General features: G+C 51.8%; 1 protein-coding gene across 2 annotated transcripts; it reads left to right on the top strand.

Moving 5' to 3' along the window:
• Positions 488–25,924, top strand: FBLIM1 (filamin binding LIM protein 1). 2 transcript variants are annotated; one of them, XM_005690806.3, is made up of 9 exons: positions 488–616; positions 6,494–6,549; positions 6,972–7,241; positions 12,247–12,437; positions 13,296–13,413; positions 14,880–15,049; positions 18,068–18,246; positions 20,156–20,273; positions 24,467–25,924. In XM_005690806.3, exons 3-9 carry the CDS (start codon positions 6,992–6,994, stop codon positions 24,578–24,580), a joined length of 1,140 nt encoding a protein of 379 aa, XP_005690863.1. In that variant the 5' UTR covers positions 488–616; positions 6,494–6,549; positions 6,972–6,991; the 3' UTR covers positions 24,581–25,924. The 2 variants fall into 2 exon arrangements, with proteins under 2 accessions (XP_005690863.1, XP_017916076.1); XM_018060587.1 differs by lacking the exon at positions 488–616 and adding an exon at positions 2,451–2,543.

Below are 26,354 nucleotides of genomic sequence, written 5' to 3'. Positions count from 1 at the left end.
TAAATCTTACTCTCCAGCCTCTCACCCGCGTTCCCTGCCATGCAGGGTCTCAGCTTGTTGTTCAGGCTCTCAGTCATTTCTGATTCTTTGTGACTCCATGGACTGCAGCACACCAGGCTTCCCTGTCCTTCACCATCTAGAGTTTGCTCAGACTCATGTCCGTTGAGTCGGTAATGCCATCCAATCATCTTATCCTCTGTTGTCCCCTTCTCCTTTTGCCCTCAGTCTTTCCCAACGTCAGGATCTTTTCCAATGAATCAGCCCTCTGCATCAAGTGGCCAAAGTATTAGAGCTTCAGCATCAGTCCTCCCAATGAATATAGTCCTTCTATAGGGTCTCAGCTGCTGCAACCCTAACAGATCGAATCTTTTTGCTCAGTGGCTTAGGAGAAAGCTGTTCCAGGCTGGCAGGACAGGAGGAGGGGAGCAGAGCCTCTGAGCTGGCAGACAAAGGGCGTGTGTTCTTATCCAGTGCACTTCCTGGGTTTCCATTGCAGGAAGCCGGGCACCTGCCGAGGTGACACAGACACCAGGGCTGGCGCTGGACTCCCTTGTCCGGGACGCTCCTCTCCCCCTGGGAGCAGCAGCAGAGGTGGGAAAGAGGTGCTGGACAGTTGGTAAGTGGCAGCAGCTGGACTCCACGTTCCCCTTGGACCTGCCCTCTTCCAAGCCAGTCTTAGCATAGCAGCAGGGAAGGCTTAGATCCTGCTTGGAGTCAGTGAGACCTTAGGCCCCACATCAACCTCACTGTCCCAGCTGGAGGTGTGGTAGGTGCTTAGGGGAGGTATCATGGAGGTGAGGGGAAGGTAGCAACATTTTTATTTGCTTTAAATAAGCTTCTGAGTCACAATGCACTTTAAAAGGGAGTTCTATGGCTAAAAGGGTCTGAAAACCCCTGGATCAAACCTTCTTCCTTAGGGTCCTTCCCATGGCTGGCATCCAGTGGTTTTTTCCTTCCTCCTGGGGAAGGTATAGAGATCTTGTTCCAAGGGGTGCTTGCAAAGGGAGGTAACCTTGTCAAGCAGGGGAATGACCCTGACCACGGGCTCAGGCAGCCTTGAGTGCGAGTCTCCCTCTGCTGAAAAGAGAGGGAGTCACCTGTCTTTGCAGCTTGAAGGGTGGCAGTCTCGCCAGCCACTGGGACCTGCAGGGTGGCGTGTGTACCCAGGGGCACCTGCTGCTGTGGGTTGGAATCCAGCTTTGCCATTTGCCTCTTGTGTCGGCTTTGAGCCTCTCTGTGCCTCAGTTTCCTCATCTGTGAAGCAGGAATAATCAGCCTTTTCCCATAGGGCTCTCCCAGGATTAAATGGAAAGGTCTGCAGGCCGAGCATCAGATAGGAAGCCCCTATGAACAGCAGCTGCTGTTACTACTGTTGTTATTACAGGACTGGCTGTGAGGATGGAAAGGAAAAAGGGATGCAGAGCAGGATGGGAGAGGTGACCAAACACGAGTGAGGGATTTAGGGAGGCAGGGTGGGGGAGGAAGAGAAGCACAGGACAGGGTGTTCAGCGCCCACCACCAGCCCCCAGAAGCATGACCCCTAAGAACAGCCCCAGAGCCCTCCAGCCAGCAGCGTGACTGCAGCTTTGGGCCCACCGAGGAGAGCCAGACCCTGCCTGGCCTCCCTGCAGACGTCGCCGGCCCCAGCACTCCCCTGGCCTCCGCCACTGTGGCTTTAATCAAAAGAGCAATCTGTTTGCCTCTGAATCAGACCCAGATTCCTTTTCCCAGCAATGTTCCCTGGGCCTCCAGGGACTCAGGCGGCCCATCCAGGCTCCATCTCCTGCCCCAGAGCCCAGGCTGGGCTTCTCCCTCCCCATTCCACGTTTGGGGGACAGAGAAGCAGGAGGCTGGAGCAGTGGAGGGGTCAGATACCGGGCCCAGCGTGGCAAACCGGGTAACCTGATTGCCAGCGAGGCCCTGTCTACCAGGCTTCCCGGAGGACCCTGTCCCCCCAGGACTCTGGGGACCCACGTGCAGAAGGCGTTAGGGGCCAGACAGGTCATTAGCCCCACTTTAGAGGCGAAGAAGCTGAGGCTCAAGAAGGTGGAATGACTGCCTAGTGTCACAGGATTAGTGAGCGTCCGGGGAATCCAGGTCCCACCTGATCCTTAAGACCGTGGGAGATCCCAGGCCAAACTGGTGGGGCCACCACCCCAGGCGACCTCGGGGAGGGGGTTGGGGGAGGATCACTCTGGGTTCACAAAGGACGAGGAGAGTGGGCACCCGAGGAGGCCGCCCACCCTCCAGGCCTGGGCCAAGGGGAAGGGAGGAGGGGTCGAGGGAACAAAGGGAGCGGGGAGGGGGCGGCGCGGGGCGCGGCCGGCAGGTGGGGGGGCAGGTAGGGGCCGCTTCCGCCCGGCCGCAAGCCCGGGCCCCCTCCCCCAAGCTTCACCTTTTATGGTAAGGCGGCCGCGGCGGCGGGGCGGAGGGAGCCGAGGGGGCGGGGAGGGCGGAGGGGGCGGGAGGCGCCGCGCCGCGCCGCTCCTGCCTCTGCTCGACCGGGTGACCGACCGGAGCCGCAGGGGGCGCGGGCGGCTCAGGTAAGCGGAGAGGGGTGGGGTGGGGGTCCCGTCCTGCCGTCCGCGCCCCCGGCTACACACAGGTGACAGCGCGGGCAGCCCCTGGCCGGCGCGCAACCCTGCTCCCCGGCCCGGACCCCAGCTCCGGCGCTCCCAGGGGGGCCCGCGGGACTGGGGGCCGGGGGTGCGGGTCTCTGTTCCCCGAGCGGAGGGAGGGCAGGTCTGGAGGTAGCGCGGGTGTCCCTGCCGCGGAGCGGCTCACGGAGAGAAGCGATGGAAGCAGGGCGGAAGCTCCCGCACAAAGAGGACAGCGTCCCGCACATGGATCGAATTAAAGTCCCCGGCGGCGCCCCACCGTGACCCTGCCAGCCGCCCCGCCTGGCTGCTTGTGGGAGGGCGCCGGGCTTCCGAAGGTCCTCGAAGCTCCGGGCCTCTTTCTCCAGCCGGGGTTAGGCGAGGGGCAGGAGGGGCCGCTGAACTGTCCCTCTCTGGGCCTCATATCCTCTGGGGGGTTTGGTGCTGGGAAGGGGTGGGACTGAGCTATCCCCAGGGTGTGTGCCTGGGGCACCCTGCCCTGAGTCCTCCTCCAGCCCAGAATCTGAGGACCCCGAGGAGAGACTGGGCAGCGCCCGGATCCCTGTTCTTCACATTGATGGAAGCCAACTCCTGGTCTTCTCAGGGCCCCGGGGGTTCCGCCTCTCGTGAGGTACTGAATAACCATCCGCTTTCTCTTGGCACCTACCCAGTACCAAGATCTTGAGCACCCCCTCTTCTTTTATGCTCTCAGCCACCCTTCCAAAAAGACCTCATTATTTCCACTCTTTGAAATAACAGAGGCCCAGAGAGGTTCAGTGACCTGCTTAGGGTGGCCCAGCAGGAAAGAGGTGGGGTTGGGGATGAACTCAGCCTTGTGGGCCTCCTCACTTCCCTGGGGTGGGAGAGAGGGAGAGGCCCTTCTGTCCCAGGCTCCAAGGCCAGGAGAGGGGGCTCAGTTTCACTCCCCCTGCCTGCAGTTTAACTCCCAACCAAGCCTAGGCTGCTTTCTCGGAGTACTGAAGAGCACAGCTTAGAGGAGGTCCCACAGGGTTTGAGAAGAGTAGGACCAGGGACAGAGGGCATGGTGGGGGACCACCCCCATCCTTGGAGGCCCTCCCGGTCAGCCAGCCCTACCCCTGCCCTGAGCTGCAGCCTAAAGCGGGGCTGGGTGGCTGGCTGGATCTCAGCCTCCTTCCTTCCTCTTAACAGGAAATGACTTTCCTTCCCTTTGTTTCCACTTTCTCTGCTTACCCAACTGGATCTCACTTTGGTCCTTTGGGAGAGGAAGGGTGGCGGCTGAGGATCCCCGGGCTGGACTGGGCTGGCTGGGAGACCGCCCCGCAGGGAGCTTCCTCACACACCCCTGCTCCAGGGTGACCTGGGGGGCATTGGGACCCGAGGGGAGCCTTGGCTCCCTTTCCTGCTCGGGTCTGACTGACAGGGCTTTGAAAATCCCTAGCTCGGCCCTTTCCCCTGGGGCCTGAAGTCCCTGTTCAGAGCGCAGGGAAGGGATAGGCTGGGGTGGGGGGAGGGTGCTGCCCAGCTGTGAACATCTGGCTTCAGTGCTGAGACGTTCATCCTGGACATTGTCTGAGAAGCCAGCAGATCTGACTTCCCGGAGGGGTGTGTTGGCATGGAGTAGGGTTCAGGACAGGATGGGAGGGAGGCAGAGAAGGCACCCTTCAGCAGCCTCCGGGGATGAGCCCAGAGTTTACTGGCCATCTGATAATTGGTCTGGATTGAGCCATTCTGTGTAAGAACTGGAGATTTTGCCTCCCCACCCCGACCCACCCTGAATCATCCAGGGGAAAAAAATGTGACCTCTCAGGCCCAAGGATACCCCGTGGACTTCCAGGTTGGATCCTGCCCTGTTAGAATTCCAGGTCTCCAGTCTCCTGCTTGGGGCCTCACCTGGCCTCGTCTATACAGTGGGGGAAGGACTTCCCTGGTGGTCCAGTGGCTAAAACTCCATCGTTTCAATGCAGGGGGTCCACAGTTCATCCCACACGCCATGCGACACACCAACTAAGACTCACTGCAGCCAAATAGATATTTTTAAAAATGAAGTGGGGGCATAGCAATCTGTGTTAAGAGTTAAGTGTCTTTTTAATGTATTGTTTTATAATTATTTTCATTATTATTTTGGCTGTGCTGTGCAGGAAGGGTGAGTGGGATTTTTAGTTCCCCAACCAGGGATTGAATCCACCCCCACCCCCACCCCCCGCATTGGGAGCATGGAGTCTTAACCACTGGACTGCCAGAGAAGTCCCAAGAATTATGTGATTCAGTAAGCACTGGCTGTAGTGCCTGGCACAGGGCAAGCACTTTATCAGTGGGTGCCCTTGTTCTTGTATTTAAACCTTAGATGCACTCTGAAACTTGTTTGCAAAAATAGATACTTAAACTTGTAACAAAGTATGAAAGCGAAGAGGAGGACAGCCAACAGAAGCATTCAGTTCAGTTCAGTTCAGTTCAGTCATTGCGACCCCTTGAATCGCAGCACGCCAGGCCTCCCTGTCCATGTACTTCCAAGCATCGCTTACAAAACAGGAAGCAAAAGAGAAGTACTTTACAAGAACTTTAGAAGTTTTATTCCTATATTGGTTTCTTGTTCAGAACAGATATTTTATTATCAGAATGAGCTACATGTTTTAATCGAAGATAAATCAATTTAAAGGGAATTTAGGATCATATATTATTACTATTCTCCATCAGTCTTCAGGAGTCCACAATGGCCGGTGGAGGGAGGCCTTTGAATGGCCACTCAGGCTCCAGGTCATTAGGGTCCCTGTGGGCTGGCCTTTGGGGCTGATTCAGGGTGACCCATATGGAGAATAAGATAGAAAAAGGACAGTTCCTTCCCTGGGCACAAGCTCTGGGTGCCCAGTAAGAACTCTGGAGCTGAGTGTGGACAACTTGCCCCACCCCGTGACCCCACCTCATCCCTGGACCCAGAGCCTGCTCTTGGCAGGAACCACCTGAGAGAAGGAAAGTGTACTGTCCCTGGTCCGGAGGCTGCTCTGCTCCTGGATCCATGCTTTGATGTCTCCTGTGAGCTGGACTTGGGTCATGCAAAGACCACAGCATATGAGGTCACTTCTAGAGAGCGGGCAGACATGATAATGGTGAGCCAGTGTGGCCTGTGATGGGCTGTCATTGCCCTGTGGAGTAGACAACGACCCTTGAGTAGGAAATCAGGGGAGGCTTCAGGGAGGAGGTGATGTTTGTGCTGGGCTTCTAAGGAAAAACTGGAATTTACCCCGCACTGGGCAGAAAAGACAGATGGTAGGAACATGCCAGGGCAAGTAAGGGAGAAAGATGGTTCAGGAGGGTGCGTGGTCCAAGGTGGTCAAAAATAGGTTGAGGCCAGGGGAATTTGGACTTTATTTTGAAGGTAGTAGGGAGCCATGGAAGGCTTCTGAGTAGAGAAGACACAGACTGATGCTCCGGAAAGATCACTCCAGAGGCAGGATTCTAGATCCTTGAGGCACGCAACCTTGTGCCTGAACCAGGGCATGGCTTTGGAGAAGAGAGCAGGAGAGATTCTAGCCACAGGATCAAGACTTGATTGGATGTGGAGGCTGATGGCCGAGCACAGGATGCTGGTTTGTGAGCTGGGCCGGGAGAGGGCAGCAGAGCCAGGTGGCCAAGAGCATGGGCTCTGGGTTCAGATCCCAAGTTCCCTGCTGCGTGACCCTGAATGAATGACTTCCGCTTCTCCCTCTGGGCTTCCTCATCTGTAAGAGGGGAGGGTAACAGTGCTTCTCCCACAGCGTGGGAGGTGTGTGAGTTAATGGGCGGAAAGTGCTTAGGGCAGGGCTGGCACAGGATACGCCTTGGTAAACCGTGGCTCTGATGGTTCATTGGTCCCCTTTGCCTCCTGGAATCCAGCGCTGATGTTCTAACCGTTGATTCACCCTGTCTCCCTCCCATAGTGGAGCTGGCCTGAATGTTGGGGACCTCAGCCTTCCTAGGAAAATCCAGATCCCAGGTGAGGAAGGTAGTTTGGGGCGTGGCCCTGGGCTGGGCCTGGCAGTCAGTAGTGCCGAGGGTGGGGAGCTGGCGGAACGGCCCCTCCCTCACGCTCCTTGGAGGAGGGTAATTAATCATTGGTGAGGTGAGCAGGGCAGGGCTGCCCTTTGTTCCCCCAGGTGTGCAGGGTTGGGGGTGGGCGGTCAGGACTGCTCTGTGGCCAGGTCACCTGGTGGGCCCCTGCCCTTCCCTGGGGGACATCCGCCACCCCTTTGGTGGCTGGGTGGGGTGCTGGCACCGTGCGGTGGCTGCTCCTGTCTTGTTGGGAGAGGGAGGCTCCCTGCCCTGGGGGTGTCTGGTGTCCAGGTGGAGCGCCCCTGCCCATTCCACTCCTGCCATGCCCTGAACACTGTCCAAGCCTGAGCCCCACTGTGTCCCCAGCCCCACCAGAAGCTGAAACAATGGCCTCCAAGCCTGAGAAGAGGGTTGCCTCGTCTGTCTTTATCACCCTGGTGCCCCCACGTCGAGATGAGGCTGTGGTTGAGGAGGTGAGGCGAGCAGCTTGTGAGGCCCGGCCTGGCCGCCCCTGGGAGTCTCCTGCCCCCACGAAGGCACTCGGAGCTGGCTCGGTGGGAAAGCTCCGTTCCTGGATGCCCCCTGGCAGGGCTGCAGCCCCAGGGCCAGCTGTTCCACCTCAGCTCTCCAATGGAGGTAAGAGGGTGAGGGCAATGGACGAGGGAGATGGGCTCAGAGGCAGCACTGAAATGGGGAGCAAAGAGCAGGCTCTCAGGTCATTTGTTGAGCACCTACTGTGTTCCAGGCCGACTCTGGAATCCACCTGCCTGGGTGTGAATCCTGACTCCTCTACTTGTTGGCTGTGTGACTTTGGCAAGCCATTTAACCTCTCTGTTCCTCAGTTTCTCAATCTGTAAAATGGAAATAATGATAGTAACCACCTCAAAGGGTCCTCATGAGGATTAGATGAGTTAATACATATGGAAAGTGTTGCTCCCAGGACCTGCCATGTAGAAAGTGCTGAATACCTACTGTTTATTATTCGGAGCCAGACACTGGGGATAAAACTTACATCCTAGTGGGGGAAACATAGTAAAAACATAAAATATCATATCAGAAAGACACAGATACTATTTCAGAATTAAGCACAGTAAAGAGTTGGGGAGGTGCAACTTTTTATGGGTTAATCAGGATGGCTTCTCCAAGAAGGTAACGTCTCAGCGCAGTTAAGACTTGAAGGACACTATAGAGCTAGAAGGGAAATGGGAACAGTTATTGCCCTGAGGCAGGGATGAATTTGGTAAGTTGAAGGAGCTGAGAGGTAGTTTTGTTCTCTGTTGAGCTCTGCATGCACTGGCTGTGTGATCTTAGGCAAGCTGTTTCCTTCTTTAAACTTCAGTTTCTTCCTCTGAAGGATGGAAATTTGGTCATGTGTGTGATGTGAAGGGGTTTCCCTGTTGGCTCAGTGGTAAAGAGTCTGCCTGTGAATGCAGGAGACATGGGTTCGATCCCTGGTCTGGGAAGATCCCCTAGGGAAGGAAATGTCGACCTTACTCCAGTATTCTTGCCTGGGAAATCCCATGGACAGAGGAGCCTGGCAGGGCTACAGTCCATGGGATCACAAAGAGTCTGACAAAACTTAGCAACTGAACAACAACAAGAGCAAATGTGATGTGAAATCTCAGCTATCGGAGAGTAGCAAGGAAGGATGATGACACCGGGGCCTGCAGCAGCTGATCATCTGAAGGGCCCCAGCTGGAACAAGGAGGCACTGAGATGCTTAGTGTTGGAGTCCTCAGGTGCCTAGTCAGGTGTCCTGATGTTCCAGAGTGAGGCTAAGGAAGCCTTGTGCATCCATCACCATGGAAACCACCTTAAGACCAGAAAGTGAAAAAGTGAAAGTGTTAGTTGCCTAGTCGTGTCCGACTCATTGCGACCCCATGAGTTGTACCCCACCAGGTTCCTCTGTCCATGGAATTCTCCAGGCAAGAACACTAGAGTAGGTATCCATTCCCTTCTCCAGGGGATCTTCCTGACCCAGGGTTCAAACCTGGATCTCCTGCATTGCAGGTGGATTCTTTACCGTCTGGTCACCAGGGAAGCCCCAGAGACCAAAAGGAAATGTCGGTTATAGGAAGCCAGACACAGGAGGGAGAAGGGACCACACATGGACACACAAAGAGTACATGGATATTCATATAACACGTTTCTTCATTATAATGCAGCCTCCTAAACTAGTCTTTCCTTCCTAACGGCACATGCCAAGAACATCCTCCTGCTACTTCTCGTTTTTCTTTGCGGCCATACCTCGCAGCTCGGGGCATCTTAGTTTCCCAACCAGGGATGGAATCAAAGCCCTGGGAGTGAACGCCCTGAGTCCTAACCACTGGATCACCAGGGAAGTCTTGTATAAAAGAACCTGGACCATGATGACCAAAATTCACACCTCAGGACATTGACCCAATGAAAACAAAATTATGTTCCTTCTGGGTAGGAGAGAGGGAGCCCAGGAAATAGAGTTTAGATGCCAAAATGCCAAACCTTCTGGGATGTCTTCATGACTTACTGGAATTATAGGCAGAAGATCCTGGGAGTGTGGTTGTAAAACCTGACAGACATTCCTCAGTGGGGGGATAGACTTACAGTGGCTGGTTAGCCATGTTGCTGGCCAACTTGGCAGTCTTGGGGCTCAGCCCTACTTGGAGTAAGTTCTAGGTGAGCAGAGGTCATAAGTCTGACCACAAAACACAGAGGTGGGCTCTGGGGGCCTACCTTCTGCTTAAAGCCAGCTCTACAGCAGGTCATCATCTGACACCTGACCTATGCTTGTCCCCTCAGGAATGAATGAACCAAAGTCACTCAGTCGTGTCTGAGTTTTTGCCACCCCAAAAACTATACAGTCCATGGAATTCTCCAGGCCAGAATATTGGAGTGGGTAGCCTTTCCCTTCTGCAGAGGATCTTCCCAACTCAGAGATCGAACCCAGGTCTCCCGCATTGCAGGTGAATTCTTCACTAGCTAGCCACAAGGGAAGCCCTGTCCCCTCAGGAACCCACCAGCATTTCTTGAACCCTTTCATCCTGGCAGAAGTCTCCCCTCTCCCTCTCTTGAATTCCTGCCCTGGCTGGAACCTGCCCGCCCTTCACAGCCACATGTCGAGAACCTCAGGCATTTGGGAGAGGCCTCAGTGCTCTGCTGTCTCTCAGTGACCTGGTTCTTGACTCAGTCAGCTCACGTAGCACAGATTCTCACACTTTAGCAGCCTCAGCATCTCCTGGGGGCTTGTTCCAACCCAGCCAGCTGAGCCCCACCCTGGGCCTTCCTGATTCAGCAAGTCTGCTGTGGGGCCCAAGAATTTGCATTCCTTACTTGTTTCCAGGTAACTGATGCTCTGGCCTGGGGACCACACTTAGAGAAAGAGTATCTGGTCAGCAGGTAAGACTTGCTGATGAGTAGTCCTCAAAGTGTGGCGTTTGAACCTGCAGCATCGGCATCACCTGGGAAATGTAGATTCTAGTGTAAATTCAGTGTCATTTCACTGAATTTGTCAATTCCCAAAGCTTACTCCAAACCTGCTGAATCTGAAGCGCTGGGGTGGGGCCCATCCTTTGACTTTTGGAAAAGCCTCTAGGTGATTCTGGGGCCGACTCAGAGGTCTAGAACAAGCTTTCCATCTGTACAGCCCTTGAGAGAACAGAGAGGGCTTATCTTTGTCGAATGGATGGGAAACCTGAAGCCAGAGAGGTGCCTCTGAACATGCAGGAAATGGGACCAGAGCCCAGGTCTTCAGGCAGCCAGGCTTCAAACTCCTTTCTGTCTGCTTTCCCTAGGTGTTTAGGGCGCTCTGACCTCGCTGGAGCCTGGCCGACCTCGTCCACCCGTGATAGGAGGTGGGCAGAGTGCCTCCACGCTCTTTCTCCCACTATTAATAGCACTCGCCCTGAGTGTGGCAGTGCACACAGTCCTGTGCTGTGTCAGGACAACCTGCAGGGGAGGAGGTTACACTATCATGAGCACAAGAGTCAGACCCAATTTAGTAATTAAACAACAAACAACAAGGAAAACAGTACAAGGAGCCCCTGTATATCCCACATCTGGTTTCAGCAGTTACTGAGATTTGCCCACGTTTGTTTCATCTCTTCCCTTTATTTTTTTCTCTTGTGAAGTATTTAAAGGAAGTGCCAGTAATCAAGACATTTCAGCGCCACATTCTTACATACGGTAAGAATGGTTGTTTTCTTACATAACCTCAAGTCCAAACAATATATAACAAAATCAACAGGAATGCCTTAGGATTATCTAATAGTCTATCCATAACTGACATGCTTTCCCTTATCTGCAAAATGAGGGGAATTAAATGAGATGATTAATCCTTTGAATCAGAACCCAAGTGAGATCCATAGCAGTGCTGGCCAATAAAATATGCGAGTCACAGATGGAAACCTCTTATGTAATTGAAATTTTTCTAGTATCCATCCATGCGGAAAAAAGTAAAATAATATTACTTTTATCAATGAGATAATCTACATTCTTTTTTTTAGTACTAAGCACATCTCAATAGCCACATGTGGCTGGTGGCTTCTGTACTGGACAGCACAGATCTATACATTATATAAATCTCTTAATTCTAGGCACGTCCCCTCTTCTGATCTCTCCATTGCCCTTAATTTCTTGCAGAAACAGTCCATTTCTGTAGAATGTCCTGTATGCTGACTGGTTCTTTTGGGTCCCTGTGTGGTCTCATTGAACCTGTCCCTCTGTTCCCCCTCACTTGTTTTTTTGGCCACACCATGCTGCATGCAGGATCTTAGCTCCCCAAGCAGGGATCGAACCTGTGTCCCCTGCAGTGGAATCACGGAGCCCTAGCCACTGGCCCTCCAGGGAATTCCCTTGGTGGTTTTTTTTTTTTTTTTGTAAGGACATTTCATCAATGCCGCCCGTCCCTTCTGATATGTAACACAAGTCAAAAGACCTCTGATGTCTGCTGGGGGTTATCGATGGGTTTGGGTGGTGATGAGCAGCTCCTCTGGAAAGTTCCCTACTGACTGTCATCCCCTTGACACTTTCAACACCTGATAGTTATTACCTGAATCTGTTATGTACCTAGGTGGTGGTTCCCAACCTTGAGTGGCATCAGTGTCACTTGGAGGACTTCCAAAACACCCCATGACCAGGCGCTGCCCCAGAGCTTCTGATTCTGTAGCTCTGTGGTAGGCTGAGAAGTTGTGTTTCTAACAAGGTCCCAGGTTGATGCCACTGCTGCCAGTCCAGGAGTGACACCTTGAGAACCACCGTCTTAGGGGATGGTTTTGCTTACATTTGAACAAGGCCCTTCTCATGGGGTTTCCAGCGCTCTGGCACCCCGCTGGGGGAGGCTTGTTATAAAAGGCTTTGGCAGCCACTGTTTTCTGAGCCTGGGCCACATGCCAAGCCCTTACCTACATCATTTTACTTAATCCTCATGAACCACCCTAAGTGATTGAGACCCATATTCCAGTTGAGCAAACTGAGGCTCAGAGAGATGGTTTCTTGCTTAAGGACACCCAGCATGTCAGTGGTGGAGCCAGAGCTGGAACCGAGGTCTGGGTGACGCTGGACCTGAGCCCTCAGCCGCCATGCTGCCCGGCCTCCTGGGTTAGTGTCACCTCTTCTGTGCACCTGCAGATACTCTGGTCAACCTGTCCGCTCCCTCTGGTTGCAGGGTGTTCACTTCCTCCTCCGCCCCTGGATGTTGACGATGCACTTCCAGACCTGGACCTCCTCCCACCTCCACCTCCGCCCCCTCCAGCGGACCTGTCCCCTCCTGACGAAGAGCCCCCCTCCGCAATGGGGGCATCACTCATTTCAGACTTAGAGCAGTTGCACCTGCCCCCTCCCCCACCCCCGCCACAGGTACTGCTGACCCCTGGTACCTGATGGAGCTCCACAAGTCAAAGGAGGGATGGTTGGAGGGAGGGGGCTTTCAAGATTTTAAGCCTGGAGGTTATTAGGTCCCTTCTCCTACTCGAGGGCAGTCCCTCTAAAAACCTCTATCAGGCTGGTAAAAGTTGGATGTGTTTTTCAAGATCCCTGGAGAAGGGATGCCATACCCTTTCTACTTCAGTACTTCCATCAGCTCTGAGGAGGACATTCCCCTACATCTAAATCCTTCATCCTGCAGAGGAAACCCATCTCTAACCCTCTGCCCTTGACAAGGGCATTGTAGACATAGGAGGGCTCCAGGCCGAGGGGAACCATGACTCCAGGAGATTCCTTAGAAGCAGAAGGAGGTAGCATTGACTGGGTAAGGGAACCCAGAGCAAGGAGTTGGGAGAGCTGGCCTCAGTTTATGCCTCTGTACCGGGGGGTACATGGGGGCGGCTCTCCTGGTGGCTCAGCAGTGAAGAATCTGCCTGCCAATGCGGGAGATCCGTGGTACAGGAGGATCCCACATGCCACAGGACAGCTAAGCCCTTGTACCACAACTACTGAGCCTGTGCTCTGGAGCCTGGAGCCACAGCTACTGGGGCCCTGGAGCCTGGGCTCTGCAGCAGGAGGGGCTACCACAACGAGAGGCCCACTCAGTGCAGCTAGAGCGCAGCCCCCGCTCCCTACAACTAGAGGAAAGCCCAAACAGCAACAAGGGCCAGGCACAGCTAAAAATGAAAGCTATTAAAGGAGAGGGGGCTAATCGTGCCTGGTGCCACCAGAGGAGGGGCAGAACTATGTGGTGTCCCTGTTGGATGACTCTTCTCCCCTCTGTCCCCACAGGCCCTGGTGGAGGGGCCTCCACTGCAGCCTTGGCCCAGTCATCTCAAGCCCGCAGAGGAGGAGCTGCCGCCCCCTCCCGAAGAGCCTGTCGGCTTCCCTGAGAGAGAGGCCTCCACAGGTATGGCCGGAAAGAGTCTGTGTGGCCCACTGGGCCCTCGTGGGGCCAGCATGGACTTGCGGGGGCAGCTGGGGCAACAGGGACCAGCTCACAGTGCAGTAATGGGCCTTATAGTTGTGAGGCAATTTTATTTTTACTGCCTTAACCTTTTCTTCCTATATAACTAAAATCCATATAAAACTTGCCATGATGGCAAAAATGCCTTGAATTTTTTCACTGTTTTAAGTTTTTGAATACATAACACCCTTACATAGTACAAAATAAAAAGCACAAGGAACTTCTCTGGTGGTCTAGTGACTAAGACTCTGCATTCCCCAGGTTCATTCTCTGGTCAGGGAACTTGATCCCACATGCCGGAACTAAGAGTTTGAAAGAGTTTTGCATGCCGCATCTAAGACCCTGCATGGCCAAATCAATACAGAGACAAATTTTTTTAAGGATAAATAAAAATAAAAGGCACATTCCAGATAGACAGTCTGTTAATATCTAGTGCACATCCTTTCAGAGGTGGCTTCTGCATATGCAAGCAGATGCATATATATCCTTCCTCACAAATAGGAGCAAGTTCTGCGCTGTTCTGCACTTTGCTTTCTTTTCTTCATTCAATCTTAGAACTCATTTGACATCAGACCGTAAGGAGTTTTCTTGTTCCTTTTCACAGCGGCATAGTATTCCTTAGCTGGGTCTGACTACATGGATTTAACTGGTTGCCTGTGGACAGGTGCTCAGGTGATCATGCTGAGTGAGTTGCCTTGCACCTAGTCATCTTGCCCGTGTGCAAGTTCATGATATAAATTCCTAGAAGAGGAGGCACTGTGATATTTTTGCCAAGTTGTACTTGGTCATCCCCATCTACACTCCCACCAATGGTGTCAGAGTGCCCATCTGCTCACAGCTTCTCCAGCACCGTCTGTTACTCATTTACTAAATGGCTATTAATGCCTACCACGTACCAAGGCCTTCTCTAGTCCCAGGAAGTAATTCTTCTCTGACTTCTTCCAGTGTTCTTACGGTTTCCCTTTTCACATTTGAATCTTTGCTACGTTTGGAATTAGCTGGGTGTAAGCTGTCACTGTGGAGCTCTCCGTCTTGTGTTGATATTTTTACAGATGGCAACTTATTTGTCCTAACACTACCTGTCTGAATTTTAGCTTTTTCTTTTTTTGGCCACACTGTGTGGCATGTGAGGTCTTAGTTTCCCCACCAGGGATTGAACCCAAGCCTCCAGCATTTGAAGCACAGAGTCTTAACCACTGTACCACCAGGTAAGCACCTTGATTTTAGCCTCTTAAAGGCCACTCACCTTCCTTCTTAATGTCCCTCATGATCCTCCTCGTGAGCTGAGGCTGTGCTTACAGCCTCTAGGGGTTTGAAGCAGGGACCTGGCACTCTAGCTAGGTCCTGGGTGGTGGCTGGGTACAGTTCTCCCAGGCTGAGCAGATCACAGCCTGTTTCCTCTACCCTAGACATCTGTGCCTTCTGCCACAAGACTGTGTCCCCCCGAGAGCTGGCCGTGGAGGCCATGAAGAGGCAGTACCACGCCCAATGCTTCACGTGCCGTGTCTGCCGCCGCCAGCTGGCCGGGCAGAGCTTCTACCAGAAGGATGGGCGGCCCCTCTGTGAACCCTGCTACCAGGTAAGCCCAGCGCCGTTCCCCAGGTGCCAGCACTGAGCACCTCTTTTCCCACAACGATCTGGGGAGGTAGGCGCTAGTGACCCATTTTACAGATGAGGAAGCTGAGGCTCAGAGAGGAACTCAGCCAAGGTGTGTGCATTTCCCATGGCTGCTGTAACAAATGACCACAAACTTGGTGGCTTCAAATGATACACACTTAATTCTCTTATGATTCTGGAGGTCCAAGGTTCAAAATCAGTTTCACTGAGTTAGAATCAGTGTTTTCCTCCCTCCGGAGGCTTTAGGGGAGAAGTCCATTCTCACCTTTTCCAGCTTCCAAAAGCGGCGTTTCTTGGCTCTTTTGTCTGTCTTCAAAGTCAGCAGTGTGGCATCTTGCATCGGTTTCTTTTTTCTCTCTTTCTCTCAGGTCTCCCTCTGCCTTCCTCTTTTAAAGATACTCGTGATGACATTTGGGGCCCACATGGATGACCCAAGTTGATCTCCCCATCCCAAGGTCCTTAGCTCAGCCATACCTGCAAAGTCCCTTCCGTTTTCTTTTACCTTTTTGTTTTGTGTTAGAGTGTAGTCGGTTAACGATGCTGTGATGGTTTCAGGTGAACAGCAAAGGGGCTCAAGCCACACATGTCCATGAATCTGCTCTCCCCCAGGCTCCCTGGCCATCCAGGCTGCCACACAAACCTGAGCAGAGTTCCCTGTGCTCTACTTGTTGGCTATCCATCTTAAATATAGCAGGTGTGTACATGTCCATCCCAAATTCCCTGACTGTCCCTTCCCCCTGGGAGCCTAAAGTTCATTCTCTACGGGCTTCCCTGGCAATCCATTTGTTAAGACTCCGAGCTTCCAGTTTGGGGCATGGGTGTGATCCCTGGTTGGGGAACTAAGATCCCACATACTATATGGCATGGCCAAAAAAAAAGTTCGTTCTCTAAGCCTATGCGTCTCCCCATCCCAAGATCCTTAACTGAATCACACCTGCAAAGTCTGTTGTTTTTTTTTGCTGCACTGCACCGCATGGGAGTGCTGAGTCCTTACCATTGGACCACCAGTGAATTCCCTGCAAAGGTAGTCACAGGCTCCAGGGCTTAGAACCTAGACACCTTTGGGGCATCATTCAGCCTGTCATATTGTCACACTCTGCTCAGTGGTGGAGCTGGTGACCTGCCTCGGCCCTGGCTGGTTCTGGACCCTGCTTGTGGTCTTGCCACTCCCTCACCACGAGGTTCCAGTGTATGGTGTGATGGGGCATCTCTGGGTACCACGTGTAGTCTGGAAGCTCTAGTTTGGATGCCAAGGTGCTGGAATTGCTAACTCTCCAGTGCCACGTGGTGGCGTTTCTCCCTGTGGTATACAGACCTCCCTTATGCATCCCTGGGGGTGCAGTCAACCTCACCTTGTCCTCATAGATTGGTGACGCCTGGCAATCTGCATTTTTAACAAGTCTCTCCAGTGATCCTGATACACACTGAAGTCTGAAAAGTACTGATTTGAAGGGTTAGAACATTTGGAGTCGGGACTGTTTAGAAAACTCAGAACGACCTGATCCCAGGCAGCGAGGTGCTATGGGAGGAGAGAGGAGCCAGGCCATCCCACCCTGACCCTGGCTCCATCAGCATGACTCCTCCCCAGCCTGGATCCAGGCAGGGGTGAAGCAGTGGTGGGGAGAAGGCGTGAGGGTGGGGTTTTAGCTGACAGCAGCCAGGAGGGCCTTCAGCAGCCAGTAGAGGGGGGAAGCAGGAAATGCTGCCCCTACCTGGCACATCTGTCCAGAGGAAATCAGGTTAAGATGAACGGGTGCACAGCCAGGAAGGGGAAGAGACTTGCAGAAGAGGTAGGTGAGTTAGCGGGATGCCCTCTGCGCTGTCTCAGTAATACCTACCCCGTCCTCTCTCCTTCTGCTCTCTTGTCATCCCACCTCATTCTAGAAGGGATTTGAGGTAGCTTGTAAGAATGCACATATAGAGACTTCCCTGGTGATCCAATGGCCCAGACTCCATGCTTCCAGTGCAAGAGGCCCAGGTTTGATCCCTGGTTGGGGAACTAGATCCTACATGCTGCAATCACAACCCAATGCAGCCAAATAAATAAATACTTAAAAAAAAAGAATGCATATAATAACTATAATCAATAATAATGTTGTACACTTAAAACTTCATTAAGAGGGTATATTTCATATTAGGTATTCTTACCACAATAACAAAAATTTTTAAGAACACATATAATAATATGAGAGGGCTTCCCAGGTGGTGCTAGTGGTAAAGTACCCACCTACCAATGCAGGAGACATAAGAAGGTTAGATCCCCAGATTGGGAAGATCCCCTGGAGGAGGGCCTGGCAGCCCATTCCAGTATTCTTGCCTGGAGAATCCCATGGCCAGAGGAGCCTGGTGGGCTACAAAGGGGCTACCATGGGGTCACAAAGAATTGGACACAACTGAAGCAACTTGACATGCACACATAATACCATGAGATATCAAATAAATTGATAAACCAGAGGAAATCAAGGTAGAAAGTGAGATAAGATCCAAGGAAAGTTAGTACTCCAAAAGTATGTGAAAGACCCTTATACTCATTCCTAAAAGTGGAGCATGAGATCGGACTGTAAACTTCCAGGTAGCCAATGGAAAATGATAAGTTTCAAGATTTATCATCCATAAGATAAAAAGCATGACAGTTCCTCTGGGAATGCCGTTTACTGATTCTGAAGCTTTGGGGAAATTTTTCCGATGGACCCTCATGGGCCCTGTCCTTGAGTATCTCCTAATCACACACCAAAAAAGATGCAGTCATAGCCTCATGGCAGGATTTCTCACTGTAAACCAGGGATACAGGGCCAGACTTGATCCCCTCCAAGCAACGTGGAGGTTTAGAGGCAGTAGTTAGGGTTCCGGTTGCATGAATGTGAGCACCTCTCTGTACCTCTGCCTCCTGGGCCCCTGTGGGTAGCTGGTCCAGTGCCCCTGGTGGCTTGGAGGGGGCACACCCACGGGCTGGCTCTGAGGTGGTGGTCTTCTGTCCCAGGACACCCTGGAGAAGTGTGGCAAGTGTGGCGAGGTTGTCCGGGAACACATCATCCGGGCCCTGGGCCAGGCCTTTCACCCCTCCTGCTTCACGTGTGTGACCTGCGCCCGGTGCATCGGGGACGAGAGCTTTGCCCTGGACAGTCAGAATGAGGTGTACTGCCTGGACGACTTCTACAGGTATGAGAGGGGACCGCACACCAGGTGGGGCCTGGAGGACTGTGTGGGGCTCAGGTGAGATAGAGTTGCTGAGCCTGAGTGCTGGAGGCTGGGTCAGAGCTACCCTGCCATCTCTGGGCCTGCAGAAACCAACACTGCCTGTTCTGCATACCCTGTGTTTGAGTGACCACCTGCTGGCCGCTGACACTTTTTTTGTTTTTAATTGGAGTATCATTGCTTTACAGTGTTGTGTTTCTGCTGTACAACAACGTGAATCAGCTATATGTATACATACATCCCCTCCCTCTGGAGCCCCCCTCCCACCAGCCCATCCCACCCCTTGAGGTCATCACAGAGTGATGAGAGCTGAGCTCTGTGCAGTTACACACTAGCTTCCCCTCTAGCTGTCTATTTTACACATGGCAGTGTATATATCAGAGAAGGCAACGGCACCCTACTCCAGTACTCTTGCCTGGAGAATCCCAGGGACGGGGGAGCCTGGTGGGCTGCCATCTATGGGGCTGCACAGAGTTGGACACGACTGAAGCGACTTAGCAGCAGCAGCAGCAGCAGTGTATATATGTCAGTGTTACTCTTTTAATTCATCCCACCCTCTCATTCCTCCACTGTGTCCACAATTCCGTTCTCTACATCTGCGTCTTTATTCCTGCCCTGCCAACAGACTACCATTTTTCTAGATTCCGTGTATATGTGTTAATATACGATACCTGTTTTTCTCTTTTTGACTCACTTCACTCTGTGTGGCAGACTCGAGGTTCATCCACGTCACTACAGATGACCCACTTCTCTTCCTTTTCATGTAGCTAACTCTTTTTGAGCAACTCCACTTGGGTTAGGCCATTTCATCTCAAAACTGTTAGTACAGGCAGGCACTGTTAAAGGTTCTGTTTTAGCAAATGTGGAAACTGAGGCATGCAGTACGTAAGTACAGTAAGTCTCCTACATACGAACCTTCAAAGATGCGAACATGCATCTGATTCCAGCAAGGCCCCAGAACCTGCGCCGTTGCCAGGTAGGAGTGAAACTGTAGCTTGCGCTCCGTCTCCTGTTGCCGATGATCCTTCAGCTCTACCACCCCCCACCTCTTCTCCCTCCTCCGTTCATTAACTCTTTTTGCCTCTTCACTTGATGCCAGCCCCTGTAGGCCAGCTGTTGTATGTACTACTATACTTTTCAAGGTGCTGTACCATAAGATTAAAAAATGTTTTCCCTATTTTTGTGTTTGTTTTTAATGTACATATTTGTGTGAAAAGTATTATAAACCTATTATAATATAACATTCTATAACTGACTGTGTTAGTTGAATAACTTTGTTGAACTTATGAACTCACTCTCGGAACAGAAACCATTGGTATGTAGGGGACTCACTGTACCTAAGTCTCCCTGATGGTAAGAACGGAAGCTGCAATTCAAACCCCGTCAAACTGACTTCAGGGCCTTGCTGTCAATCCCCAGACCCCAGTGCCTCGCCTCATAGCTAGAACTGTATGGAGCGATGGTGACGCACGTGTCCAAGAGGCCTTGTCCATCACTGCCCAAGGGGAGAGACAGAAGCGCCTAGCAGAAAAGGAAAGAAGACAAAGCAGTGATCTGATACAGGACCAATGAAATGGTTCACCGGAAGCACACACATGAGATTTCTCTGCTTTCTCCAATTCCAGTGTTCCCCAGTTACTTCCTTCCCTTGGGCTAATTATACTCTGGGAAGCTGGGTCTAATTACCCAGGTCTCTCCATTTGCTTATGCCAGGAAAAAATAGGCGTTTGTGGTTGTAGCTCCAGGTGTAGTCACATAGCAACAGATCCAAAATAGCTCTGGGAGGTGAACCAGAGCCAGCCCAGGTTCTGACAGCTAATTTCTGTGGTCGTGGGTGTGAACGCCTCCTGAGCTTAGGTTTCTTTCTCTCTAGGAAGTTTGCCCCCGTATGCAGCATCTGTGAGAATCCCATCATCCCCCGAGATGGGAAGGATGCCTTCAAAATCGAGTGCATGGGAAGAAACTTCCATGAGAACTGCTACCGGTGTGAGGTGAGTAGAACAGTGCTGATTTAATTAGATGTAGCTGGTCCAGTCCAATCACATGAGCCCTGTTGAGAGCCTGCTGTGTGCCAGGCCCTGGACTGAGACAAGTCCAGGTGAGGGCTCTGATCTCAAATTGCTCACCATCCAAGACTTCCCTAGTGGTCCCGCGATTAAGATGCTGAGCTTCCAATGCAAGTGGTGCAGGTTCGATCCCTGGTTGGGGAACTAAGACCCCACTTCTACATGGCGTGGCCAAAAAGAAGAAAATTGTTAGCCCAGGCTATCTAATAGCAGACAAATAAGAATGGGAATAACTGCAAATCTAGTCTTTGAGTTAATGATAGAAACCAAACTCAACCTGCTTTCTACAAGAAAGGAGATCTTAACAGGAAGGTTCTTGGTGGTGATGTCATTGATGACGTCAAATGATATAGGGCTTTTTCTCCGTCTCTTGGTTCTGCTTTTATGTGAGTGTTCGCTTCATTTTCTCTCGCTGTGCCCTGGCATTCTCTGTGGGACAGGAGATATACTGCTGGCTCAGGTTTACATCCTTCCAACTTAGAAACCCCATGCAGTGACCCCATACAGTCCCAAGACCCCTGAGTCACCCAGCTTGGATCACGTGGCCCATTCTGGATCAGTCAGCGGCCAGGGGCTCTTACTGATAATTTCTAGGGCCCTGGAGGCAGCACTATACGAAGCCATTGGGATTGACTGTGTGCATGCTCAGTCACTCTTTGAGTGACTATGTCTCTCTTTGAGTCCATGGACTGTTGATCAACAGGTTCCATAGAATTTTCCAGACAAGAATACAGAAGTAGGTAGCCATTTCCTCCTCCCAGGGGATCTTCCCAACCCAGGGATCAAACCCACATCTCCTACATTGGCAGGAGGATTCTTCACCACTGAGCCAACTGGAAAGCCCCCTGAGCTGCCAGGGAAGCCCTGATACAACCATAGGAAGGACAAAAGGAATGCTGGGCAGACCCACACCAGAGATGTCCTTTCAAGGTGCCACAAAAGAACATGTATAAATCCGCTTTGGGGCAAAGAAGGCAGCAGTTAAGTCAAGTGATCAAGATTGGTACAATCAAAGCACTCGTACGTGATTCTCTTTAGTTTATCTTTGCCTCTGCTGGGTCTTCCTGGCTGTACAGGGTTTCCTCTAGCCATGGTGCACAGGCCTCTATTGCCGTGGTTGGCTGTTCTGGGGTGTGTGGGCTCAGTAGCTTCAGCCCCCAGCTCTAGAGCACAGGCTCGGTAGTTGTGGCTCAGTTGCCCTGAGGCATGTGGGATCTTCCCAAATCAAGGCTCAAACCCACGTCTCCTGCATTGGCAGGCGGATTCTTTACCTCTGAGCCACCAGAGAAGCCCTCAAAGGCACTCGTAGGGGAGGCAGTCCTTAACCTGGGTTTTGCAGGATGCGTAGAAGTTTGCCAGAGTCCAAGGGGAAAAAGAAGTCCAGAAAGAGGCAAGGGCCTATGTAGCACAAATGGCCTGAAGAATTGGAGAAGGTGGAAGTTTCTAGGTGTGTCTGGAGTGTAGACTGCTGGATATAGAGTGAGGCCAGAGAGAAGGAAAGGGCCCCAGGTGCCAAGCTAAGGAATCAGCATGCAGGCAGTGGTGAGGCTGAGGTGGGAAGGCTGGTTAGAAGCTGGTACAGCGGTTCTAGCAAGAAATGCCTGGAGAGCCGCACAGGCCTCACACTCAGAAGGATCCTCTGTTTGCTTGAAGTTTTGCTGTCATTTTTTAAAATTCTTCATTTTTGAATAAGGGACTCTGTGTTTTCATTTTTCCCCAAAGTCTGCAAATTATATAGTCAGTCCTGCCGGGCAGGCTCTAAGAATCTACCCTTATCTCTTCCTGTCTTCCTCATGTCACTGATGTTTTGTGATGATGACAAAAAGGTATCACCTAAGTGGGGACTCCCAGAGCAAATTTCTCTCTCTTTTTTTAAAAATTTTAATTGCCATATAGTTGCTTTATAGTGCTGTGTTAGTTTCTGGTGTATAGCAAAGTGATTCAGTTATGCATATGTTATTCTTTTTCATAGTTTTGCCTAGAAAATTCCATGGATGGAGGAGCCTGGTGGGCTACAGTCCATGGGGTCTCAAAGAGTCGGACACGACTGAGCGACTTCACTTTCACTTTTCACTTTCCATTATGGTTTATCACAGAATATTGAATATAGTTCTTTGTGCTGTACAACAGACCATGTTGATCCATCCTATATGTAATAGTTTGTAACAGAGCAAATCTCTTAATCAGCCAGTAAGATTCGAAACATTTATTCACTCACATTTAAGCAGAGGTCTGGAGCCAAGAAGCTATTTTCACTGAGAGTGACCTGAGAGTTTAATCAAGAAGTTGACACACTGCTTCATAATTATGTTGACGTGTTGGTTATAGTTCAAAGTTCGGCTGATAACACATCTTGAAAAAACAGCGGTGAAATTCAGATGCTGTTATCCCTGCCATAGCCCACGTTAGGTCCAGTGGCGACTGGCATTTCCATGGGCCTGGATGGTGAGCAAATAAACCCTCCCTGCTTCTCCTTAGTCAGCTTACTGGAAACATTGCCCAGGCTGCTTTCATGAGTCAGAGTTTGGACTCTAGCAGCTGCATTTCAGAAAGTAAGGCTTCAACCGCAGTGGCCTGAGTGGATGTGGTTACTGTTTCTCTAGGAAGGGAAGTGGGTTTCAAGGTGCCATCCACACTCTTCTCACCATTCCTGCCCCTTTTTTTTGGCCGCACTGTGCTGCCTGTGATCTTAGTTCCTGGACCAGGGACCAAACCCACACCCCCTGCAGTGGAAGCTCAGAATCTTAACCAATGGACTGCTGGGGCGTTCCCCATTCCTGCCTGCCTTGTGCTCCATGTTATTTCTTAAAATTACCAGAAGAGTAACAATGCTTTCATACTCAGCTAGTATTTTTCAATATAAAATGCTTTCATACACATCACCTTGAAAAGTAGAAATGTTAGTTGCACAGTCATGTAGACTCTGCGACATCATGAGCTGTAGCCCACCAGGCTTCTCTGTCCATGGAATTTTCCAGGCAAGAATACTGGAGTCGGTAGTCACTCCCTTCTCCAGGGGATCTTCCGAACCCAGGGATCTAATCCTGGTCTCCTTCATTGCAGCAGATTCTTTCCTGTCTGAGCCACCAGAGAAGCCCCTTATTGAATCCTAATGATGAGCTTTTGATATGGGAGTTTCTGTCTTCATTTAAGATGAGGAAACTGAAGGTCAACAAAGTAGTTTTTCCCTGTGTTCTGGGCAGGGCCTGACAGCTTTCTGCCACCTGACAGCTCCTTCTCAGGCTCTGCGACTTGGTCATAGTTGAAGTGTTTATTCATTTGATTCTAATTTAGAAGAGGTCACATGAGCCCCTTTGGGACTTTAGGTTTGGCACTTGGTGCTCTCAGAATGCCAAACAAGTGGCTGTTAGGAATAGCCCAGATCCTGGCATTAAATAGCCCAGAGTCACCTTGAGAGACTTGAGGTGCAATTCCAGGAAAAAGACACACGAGGGCGCCCTCCCCAGCTGGCAGAGCTGAATCAGAATGGCTGGGACTCCTGAGTTGTCTCTAAAATCAGCCTTTTTCTGGTCTCATCAGTTCGGCTCTAGGGAACACCAGCCGTGCCCTGAGCAGGTCTCTGGATGTTCATCATTCTTGTTATTTCCTGCATGTGCCCGAGTGAGGCCCAGATGAGGTGCGGGCTTGTGGCAAAATGGTAAATTTAGCAAAGTCTGGGCCCCGAATCCCCGTCCTCATTTTAAAATCTTTTGGGGATTTAAAAGTTGGAGAAATGAAGGTTTGTGCCAGTGTTGAAGCTGTGTTAACAGTAGAACAACAAAAAGGCCCCTGGACTCTGAGCCTGAAAACCTGGTCCTATCCTAGCTCTGGAAGCAGCTGTGACCTGGGGTGGACGCCATCCCTCATTGGACATCAGAGAGGGCTTTTAAGACCCTTCCAGCCCTTTCCATGATCCCTTAGGGGGCTTCCCCACCAAAGGGCCGCCTCGTTTCCCAGTGTCCTGGACTCTCCTCTCAGGTGATGCAGCTAATCTCCCCCACGAATGCTGGCAAGTCCCACCTGCCTGGGCTCCGCGTGCAGGGCTCAGGCCTGGGGCCCCAGGCTCCAGGTTCCAGGGCTTGGGCCTGGGTCCATCCACATGTGTCTTGTTCCCACAGGACTGCAGGGTCCTCCTGTCTGTGGAGCCCACGGACCAGGGCTGCTACCCGCTGAACAACCGTCTCTTCTGCAAGCCGTGCCATGTGAAGCGGAGTGCTGCGGGGTGCTGCTGAGGGCACCCCCGGGCCGGGGGCTGTGGCTGCACACTAGCCCTGCTCTTCGGGGCCCCTTCCCTCACTTGTGTCCCTTCCCGACCTGTTCTGGCATTCTTTCCTTCCAAGCCACACACAGGGACCAGCTTGCAGCTCCGCCCATCAGTTTGGCCGCTGAGCCCCGGCCTCCTCCCAGCTCAGAGCACCCTTCAGACTCTCAGCGGTTCCTTCTCTCCTCTGGGCGCCAGAAGGCTTTCGTACTGTAAACGTCATGCCTGGGGGTCCCACCTCCACCACTCTGGCCCTCTTGAGCACTGGCCTCGACCTCCATTTCCAGGGGTCAGTTGGGTGAGTCTCCAGCGGGCACCCTGTGTCCATAGCAATGATCCATGAGCTCCGAGGGTGCTGAACTATTAGAGTACAACCCCAGAGTCCTTTAAAAAGCACTATTTTTAACATTTGAAGGTTAGATGGTAAGAAACATACTTTGGTTTGGGGGGAAGGTGGGGAAATACCTTCCATTGTTCATAAATGTACAAGATAGTGACCCTCCTGGTGGAACGGACTTCCCACCTTGGGGCTGTGTTGACATGGGGCTTAGGCCCAGGCATGAACCTGCACAGCAGCAGCAGGAGCAAAGGGTGACATGCTGACACCCAAGGACGACGTCAGCAACTCCTCCACCTGCCTTCTGGCGGTGCCTCCCGTGTGCACCAGTGATTCTGCAGACACAGATTAAGAGCCTGTTGCTTGCCAGGGGGCGGAGCCCAGGAGCCCTTGGGTGTTCCTCCTGCAGCCCTGATAGGGGCTGTGCTCACACGCGCACACACACACACACTCCTGCAGGACAGTAGCAGGGGTGTCCCCCAACCCCTGCTTGGGCCCTTCAGCCCAGGCTGCCCTGTGACCAGTGGTCACACCTCTAAGATTCTTTTCCCTTTTAAGAAAAAATCACTTGTTGCTTTGTAACTTCTAAGACATTTTGTAGGGCATGAACACACAAAGCAAAAGGTGCTTTCCTCCCTGGGGTCGTCTCAATGTACCACGTGCTCTTAGGAGGATTCTCGGAGCTCCAAGTACCTGGAGGGTTTCTGTGTAGGGCCCCTTAAGGGCTTCAGACCAGAGCAGAGCTTCTTGCCTGAAGCTTAGAGCCTCAAGTCCCAAACTCCAGGCATTCCCATAACCTCCACAATTTTTATCATATGAGGACCTGTTCTCTCACTTCCTTAATATTATCTTTAACTGAACATCCTTTTTCTTTTTACTCACTCACCAATTTAGTCTTATGCTAACTAAGCAATATATCCACACAGTCACATGTTGATGTGCTAGTTATACATGAAAATAAATGCATAACTGTTCAAACTTTGTCTGTATTCCAAATAAGATCTCACCTTGTAAATGCTGGCCTTTGCTTCGTAGCAGAAAAATCTCAGGACAGCTGCTCTGTGCGCATGTGTGTGCTTGCATGCTCAATTGTGTCTGACTCTGCAACCCCCTGGACTATAGTCCTCCAGGCATCTCTGTCCATGGAATTTTCCAGACAAGAATACTGGTGCAGGTTGCCATTTCCATCTCCAGGGGAACCTTCCTAACCCAGGTATCAAACCTGCCTCTCTTGCGTCTCCTGCATTGGCAGGCAGGTTCTTTACCAGCTGAGGCGCCAGGGAAGTCACCAGTGTGACATGAATGTCCAGCAAGTACCTGTACCCTCTGTCCCAAACTGGGGCTCTTCTCAGCAGGTAAAAGGACCCCTGTCCCTCCTGATGTCCAGCGATGAAGACTTACACCAGCC

The sequence above is a fragment of the Capra hircus genome, chromosome 16 (genome assembly GCF_001704415.2).
Source record: "Capra hircus breed San Clemente chromosome 16, ASM170441v1, whole genome shotgun sequence".
In the NCBI taxonomy this organism is placed as follows: Eukaryota; Metazoa; Chordata; class Mammalia; order Artiodactyla; family Bovidae; genus Capra; species Capra hircus.
The sequence above is the reverse complement of the archived record's forward strand: the minus strand, read 5'-3'. Positions and strand labels throughout refer to the sequence as shown.

What these genes read in the sequence shown, in the direction of transcription:
- FBLIM1 (XM_005690806.3), top strand. Translation starts at nt 6,992, where the DNA reads ATGGCCTCCAAGCCTGAGAAGAGGGTTGCCTCGTCTGTCTTTATCACC. An exon ending in ACCTCAGCTCTCCAATGGAG is followed by an intron (nt 7,242 to 12,246) that starts GTAAGAGGGTGA and finishes CTCTGGTTGCAG; the next exon opens with GGTGTTCACTTCCTCCTCCG. An exon ending in TGAGAGAGAGGCCTCCACAG is followed by an intron (nt 13,414 to 14,879) that starts GTATGGCCGGAA and finishes CCTCTACCCTAG; the next exon opens with ACATCTGTGCCTTCTGCCAC.